The sequence below is a fragment of the Accipiter gentilis genome, chromosome 30 (genome assembly GCF_929443795.1).
Source record: "Accipiter gentilis chromosome 30, bAccGen1.1, whole genome shotgun sequence".
NCBI lineage: Eukaryota > Metazoa > Chordata > Aves > Accipitriformes > Accipitridae > Astur > Astur gentilis.
The window spans coordinates 21,063,746-21,070,821 of record NC_064909.1 but is presented as its reverse complement, the minus strand read 5'-3'; the positions used below and the strand labels follow the sequence as shown (position 1 = coordinate 21,070,821).

The following is a 7,076-nucleotide window of genomic DNA, read 5'->3' as shown; positions in this document are numbered from 1 at the left end:
AGCGGCGGCGCTTCCGGGTGGCGGCGGTGGGGCCTCCCACCCCGGCACCGCGCCCGGTGGATGGCGGTGGCGCGGAGCATGGGGCCGGAGCGGGTGTGTCCTGAGGAACCGGGGCCGCCGGAGGCCCCCGATGGTGCGGCGGGCTGGAGCGGTGACGAGGAAGAAGAGGAAGAAGAGGAGGAAGAAGAAGAAGGCGGCGGCGGCGGCGGGTATTTGTACCAGCCGCTGAGCCAAGAGCCGGAGCAGGGCCCCGGTGAGGCGGGCCCCCCCGCCGCCCCGGCGGGATGCGCTGAGGAGGGCCCCGGCCTGCAGGAGCGGCTGCAGGTACCGCCAAGGGCCTCCCGCCGGGCCGGGCCGGGTTGGGTCGGGGGAGAAGCCGGCGGCGGTGCGGTTCCATGGGGTGGGGGGGGAGGAACGGGCCCGATCCCCGCTGCCCGCCTTTCTCTGCAGATGCTGAGGCTGCACCTGCCCGACCCGCCGGTGGACAGCGAGGAGGAGGAGGAGGAGGATGAGGCAGCGGCGGCGGTTGCGGAAGGCGCAGCGGCTCAGAGCAGCCGAAGCTCCATCCCCATGGATGCAGGTAACGGGATCTCCGCCCAGGCTCTCCCAGCTGCCCCACGCCGGGCTCGGCTACGGTCTCACGCTCTCTCTGTTCCCAGAGCATGTGGAGCTGGTGAAGAGGACGATGGCCGGCGTGAAGCTTCCCACCCTGGGCATCCCCGCCTGGGCCAGCCAGATCTCGGAGGACCAGTGGAGGGACGTGGTGCAGCGCACGCTGCAGGCCCGGCAGAGCCTCGGTGGCCCCAGGCCCGAGTGGAAGTGAGGGCTGAGCTGCGGCGCGAGGGCTGCTAACCCCAGCCCTCCCTCCGCCGCACAGGCGAGGCAGGCAGCCGCTGCCTCGGAGCCGAGCGGTGACGGGACTTGCCGGCGTCGACCTTCCAGTTTCTCCCACTGACGTTGTCTGACTTCCCTTCCCACTCCTCCTTCCTCGTTCTGACTGGCACGTAAGTCGTTGCGATGTCCTTGTGTTGGCTTCCTCTGCCTGCGAGGAGCCCGACCTGTTTCCATACCTGTGTGCGTGCGGAGGGAGGGGGGTTGGCCGGCTTTGCCCGTATTCCCTTGGGACAAACGCTGGATTCGTCCCTGTGCTGTCGGTGCTGAAGAAGTCCCTCTCCGCGCTAGGGCCCCTCCTCCCAGGAGAAGGGCTGTGTGTTGGAGTATCAGAGGTGGAGTCCAATGTGTCTTTCCAAGAGATCGGTTTTATTTAGTTCTGTACATACAGGGACATCTGTACAAAATCCAACACTTTCATACTATGTAATGCTCTACTGAAAATAAAGTACACCATATGTACATATGAACTGTAAGCAGCTTAATACTTGTGTCCAGGGGGTGAATGCAGTAGTTAGTTAGTTTTGCTTGTTCCCTCAGGAGGAGGGAGCCAGGTGAAGTGGAAGAGGCAGCTCCAGTTCTGTCCATTTGGCTGATGTGGGGAAAGGCATAGGCAGAAATGAGCAGCACTAACGCTAGAAACCAAGTGTTGAGCAAGGGGCAGCTGTAGCGTGGCAGACGCAGGTCTGTGTATGAGCAGTACATGTGGCGGAGAGGGTGAACACACTCCCCTGTTTTTCACATGGTCCCCTTCCTAGATGTCCAGGACACCGGAATGAATAGGCAGCAAACTAACGGCAATGTGAAGGTACTAAGCGTAAGTTCCCTGACCCAGAACAAGACACACAAAGCTATGAGAACATCAAAGCCGTACAGCACGTAGTCGTGATGCGTTACAGTCCTGTCCCTGCACATGGCACAATCCTGGCGGCATTCCTCCGGCCATGCTCGGTGACTGCCGGCAGAGACAGACCATCTGCAGGACAGTGACAACTTCTGTGCACCACAAGTCTCCGTTCCTTCTGCAGGCAGAACAGCCCACAGCAGGGAAAAGGCAGCCACTGCCTAGCAGCAAGCAGGCTCGAGTGAGGGCACATACATGCTTGTAGCACTCTAAAAATGAGGTGGCGGCTTACAACACAACGCTAAGCAGACGAATTGGAAAGCCTGTACTGCAACGGGAAGAAACATCCTCCCCAGCCCGAGCCCTGCGGCGGCTGGTGCTGGGCAGTCCTTGTCTCCGCTGTGCCCCAAAACGCCTGCCGCTCCTGTGAGCCATCCAGCATCACCCAGTGCATGTCTACATGCTGTGCCAGGCGTGAGGTAATTGATTGGCAGCTGACCATGAGCTCAGACTAATGTTCAAAATAAGCAATAACCTCCCTGAGGTGTTTCGTAAGTCTCCTGATGAACTGGCCCATTGCATGAAGCGGAGGGGAGGCGGGGTCCTGCACGACTGTGGGTGATCTCACACATAACTCACGCTTGCCAGCTGCTCCTAAGAGATGGTGGCATGCCTAACGAGGGCCAAACGGAAAGAGAGCTAAACAGGGCACCAGGTACAGGATACACAGGGAAAAACCAGTTTAGTTTGGGTTGGGGTCAAGATGTGTTGCACACCAGCAGTAAGATTAGAGGGGATGAACCTCTGACCTGGGAATGGTTTACTGGTGAGGACGAGCAGATACACCAGGACCTTCTGCAACAACCCACGATGCTGCAAAGCAGTGTCAGACTAGCACTGGCCCCGTAAGCAACCTGCGCTGTTGCAAACCCACTTAAGCTTATGTGTCAAGAAAGCAAGCACAGCAGGTAAGAAGCAAGGAAGACCCCCTTTCCTACCACCTCAGCCTCTCTGAGGTGGCATCTTGGCCGGGCATTGAATCTGCACCACAAAAGGTAGGGGAGAAAGCCGGATCACAGTAGCACCCCAGTGCTGCGCAACCCCCTGGGCTATCAGCAAGTGCGCTCTAAATGCTAAATTAGCACAAGTCCCTGATGCACCATATGATAACTAACAAGGGCCTCAGGCCACAGCAGGTGCCAAAGTAACAGGGCAAGGCGAACTTTGCTCAGAGCACCCACAGAAGCAATTCAGCAGTAGCGCCTAGCCATTGATCATAAAGAGGAGAGAACCGAACACTCAGGAATTCAGCCTGGCCCCGTAACATCTATCTGTTGCTCCCACTAGTTTGCAGAAATTACTTTAGCAGCACAAGCTTCCTAGAAACCCTGGCCACTGCAGAGCTAAGGATGGGATACAGCGACAAAGGGAGAGAGCTGCAGGAGTATTTTAATTGAGCAGGTAGAGGAAAGAAAGCAGAAGTCAGTGGCTGACACCTGCTACAAAGCAGGAAGTTAATTCTGGGCCCACAATTAACCCAAGACACTGGGATGGAGACAAGTCAGCACGGACCAACACAAACAGCTGAAGGAATTCACTTTCCCACAAGAGAGCTTCTAAGGATGCTCTAAAGGGAGGGCTGCAATAGTACGTAGTGCTTGCACCCAGCTTTAATGAGGGTGGCAAAGCAACGAACCCCCACTCCACTGACAGGGGAACAGAAGGGGCTTGAAGCAAAAGAAAGATAGAAGCGAACATCTCCTCCGCTGTACGTAAGACCCTCCAGCTGCGAAGCTGCACCCCAAGGCAGGGTGGAGAGGCAGCAGAGCCCCCACAAACTCTGCCACACGCTCCTGCCCCGAGCTCAGGCAGACCTCTGACCGCTGCAGGGCTTGACTGCACAGGTGGCACGGGGGGCAGGTATGGCAGAGGTGGGCACTTGGGGCTTTTAGCAGCATGCTGAGCCACGCACGGTAGTCTCTGGCCAACCCAGAGCCTGTGTTGCGGGGCAGCAAGGCTCTGGTTCCCAGGCAGACTAAGAACCAGGCGGCAGCTGGAAGTGAAGCGACTCCTGCCTGGGCTGATACAATCACAGGTCAGGTAGGCTCCCTTCACGCACGCACACCCGAGGTGGAAAAGCAGGAGGAAGGAGGAAAAGCAGAAGGACATGACAGTGGTGAGATACAAGTTATAACGTAAAACCAGATCTACCATCTGGAGGGATGTGGATGGAGTGGAGGACAGGCACAGCTCACCATGTTCATTCCTTATTTATACATGAGAACCAAGTGCATTTCCGTGACCCCTGGGGGAAAAGGATGGGGCAGAGCTTCCCGGGCCAGCTCCTGAGCCCGTCAGAGAGCCTCCTGGCTTGAGGTGAGAAACTCTTCTGCTCTCTTGTGGGCCTCCAGGGCTTTTATAGTGTAGACGTCCTGAGGAAGCTCAGATTTCCGGCGCAGCAAAACTTTCTCCTTCTTAATGTCTTTCAGCATCTACAGACAAACCAAAGGAGTCAGGGATCAGTAGCAAACCCCTTCACCCCTCCACCCTCCCCATTCTCTGACTCCAACTGCCCTAGGATATGCTGGGTGACACCGTAGCATGCTGCAGAACAGGCTGAGAGCCAAACACAGACTAAAAGGACACAGAAAAGTCCCACTTGCACTTTTTCCAGAGTAGGAAGGTTAGATAAACTCCACTCTTCAGACTACAGGTTGATCACTAACAATCAGGGATGAGAGTAGGGACATTTACCCTCAGAAGACTTGGAAAAACCCGGTTCTGGCTGCTGGACCCCGGACTGACTACGCTGATGTCCTGGCTGGTCTGAGAGTAGTTGTGGAAGGACCCTAGTCACCTACGCACCTGCACAGCCTCCGTCTCCACCGTTTTCTTCAGTAGCTGTATATCCTCCGCAGTCGGGGTCTCCGTTTCCATACAGCAGACAGGAGGCAATGGTGGAGGTGCGTAATACATGGGGTACTGCAGAAAAACAGACAGCTGGAGAGTCAGCACACCATCCAACAACAAGCCTTCTCCCCCAGCACCCTAACACAGCCTGGCACGCTTCTTCCAGCTGCCCTCTCCGGCACCCGCAAAGGTAGCAGCAGGTACACAGCAGGAAAGGAGCATCTCCTATCCATTCCTGCCTGTGCCCTCTGAGCCACAGCATGCTGCACGTGCAGCTGCAGCTGAGAAAAGAGTCCATAAACATGTACATGCTCTCTACAAGGCATTACTTAGAGGTCAGCGCTACAGAGGGCCAGGCGGGCAAAACACTGCCAGCATCCCCAAGACACTGGGTTTTGGGAGGGACAGACCACTGCTGCAGCTGTGTGCGCAGGACCGAGATCAGGTGCTAGAGCCTGCTCTCATGACCGCAGGAAGCAGGTCAAGACCCCCAGCACATTCTTGTCTCATTCATCCTAGGTCCTGCTGTTACCCACCTGGGGGTTCAGCCGGGCCAGCTCCTCTATTTTCTGCCACATTTCTTCTCGTTCCTTCATCCTGAACCTTCCCCTGGAAAGAGAGAGAGCACACAAGTGTGAACTCTCAGGGAAAGTGCAGCTTTCGCTCACAGGAAGACAAAAGCAAGAGACAGCAGAAAAGCGTAGGCATGGGGAAGAGCCGCTCTGTCCTTCAGAGACCCCTAATTCTATCTACAGGTAAGATGTGGCAAGAAGAGGAGACACACTGCAGCTAGCAGGAGGTAGGCAGGCACACTCCTCCCTCACCTCAGAGCACAGGGCTGCACAGGTACTTTTTCCCTGGCTTTGTGCTGCAGGAGTGGACTAGAGCAGCTGGTTTCTGGAGTAAAGCAATGACACCAGTTTGGATGTCAAACACAAATTTTCCTGGTGCCTTACAGATGCAGAGGGACAAAGTGCCATTTCCAATAGAGTTGAGGCTCAACTGCCCAGAGTTCCCTTTCTCCCTGGCCACAGCACACCAGAGAGCTGCCCAAACCTCCAGGCACAGCTCTTGAACTTGGCACAGATTTTGGCACAAACCTTAAGTGACCATTCAACTGGGCCACCTGTAAATCCCAGGGCAGTGAACATTCCCTGCAAACAGAGGTGACCACCCACCACTCTTGTTATCCTCTTCTACATTTTAAACATTTGTACTAATATCTCTGCTTTATTTCTAACTATCTGGCTTCCATCCTAGCTACTTCATTCTCTAATGCCCTATGTATCCATGCTAAGGAAGTTCTTATACTCTGTAATCACCTCACACTCTTGAAATATATGTAAGAAAGGAGGCTAAAAATGAGAATGAAGCTGCCAAGCATTCAAGCAGCAGACTTGTCATTGTTTAACCCCAGCCAGTAACTAAGCACCACGCAGCTGCTCGCTCACTCCCCAAGTGGGATGGGAGAGAGAAATGGGGGGGGGGGGGGAGGTAAAACTCCTGGGCTGAGATTATAACAGTTTAGTAGAACAGAAAGGAAGAACCTGATAATCCTAACAACAACAATAATAAAATGACAATAATAATAATAAAAGGATTGGAATATACAAAACAAGTGATGCACAATGCAATTGCTCACCACTTGCCAACCAATGCCCAGTTAGTTCCTGAGCAGTGATTCCCCCCAGCCCCACTCCCCCCAGTTTATATACTGGGCATGACGTCACATGGTATGGAATACCCCTTCGGCCAGTTGGGGTCAGCTGTCCTGGCTGTGTCCCCTCCCGACTCCTTGTGCCCCTCCAGCCTTCTTGCTGGCTGGGCATCAGAAGCTGAAAAATCCTTGACTTAGTCTAAACACTCCTTAGCAACAACTGAAAACAGCAGTGTGTTATCAACATTCTTCTCATACTGAACCCAAAACATAACACTATGCCAGCTACTAGGAAGAAAATTAACTCCATCCCAGCTGAAACCAGGACGAGACTACTCCAAACAACCAAACCCCAAATGAATAACCCACAACTCATTTTCTGACAGAGCTCTGGAGAACTCTGCAGGGGACTGAGACCAGGAGTTAGTACTGATCTTCCCTAGCTCCTTCTTGCTTCATCCCCAGTTTCTCCAGAATCTTTTTTAACCTCTGGTAAACAGAAATATACATATTACTCCAATCTTGCCACTGGAAATGCAGACTGATATGTCTGTCCACAAAGGCCCTCACATCGTGAAGGCCACTGCCCCCTGAAGCAATGTCTACTTTGCTGGTATCGTGTCTACTGCCGTGCCATCTAAGGGTGTAACAAAGCTTATTTTGTTTGGCTGGACTACATCGCATTACTGGTCTGGTACACAGTGAGCCAAGGGCACTCATCCAGTCTTTCAGCTCCATGCATCTCTAGCTCCAGTTCTTTCCTTTCAGATCACC

At 54.4% G+C, this 7,076-nt stretch overlaps 2 protein-coding genes across 2 annotated transcripts in view; one reads left to right on the top strand and one right to left on the bottom strand.

Moving 5' to 3' along the window:
• Positions 1–12: 12 nt before the first annotated feature.
• MEA1 (male-enhanced antigen 1) lies at positions 13–1,361 on the top strand. The gene is made up of 3 exons (XM_049833402.1): positions 13–324; positions 451–580; positions 660–1,361. Exons 1-3 carry the CDS (start codon positions 61–63, stop codon positions 821–823), a joined length of 558 nt encoding a protein of 185 aa, XP_049689359.1. The 5' UTR covers positions 13–60; the 3' UTR covers positions 824–1,361.
• The window catches only part of PPP2R5D (protein phosphatase 2 regulatory subunit B'delta), a 31,991-nt gene continuing 26,154 nt past the window's right edge, over positions 1,240–7,076 (bottom strand). Inside the window, exons 14-16 of the mRNA XM_049833390.1 lie at positions 5,182–5,254; positions 4,601–4,717; positions 1,240–4,227 (exon numbers count right to left, since the gene is read on the bottom strand). Coding sequence (XP_049689347.1) covers positions 4,090–4,227; positions 4,601–4,717; positions 5,182–5,254 — 328 coding nt within the window. The 3' untranslated portion in view covers positions 1,240–4,089. The remainder of the gene's footprint in view (positions 4,228–4,600; positions 4,718–5,181; positions 5,255–7,076) is intronic.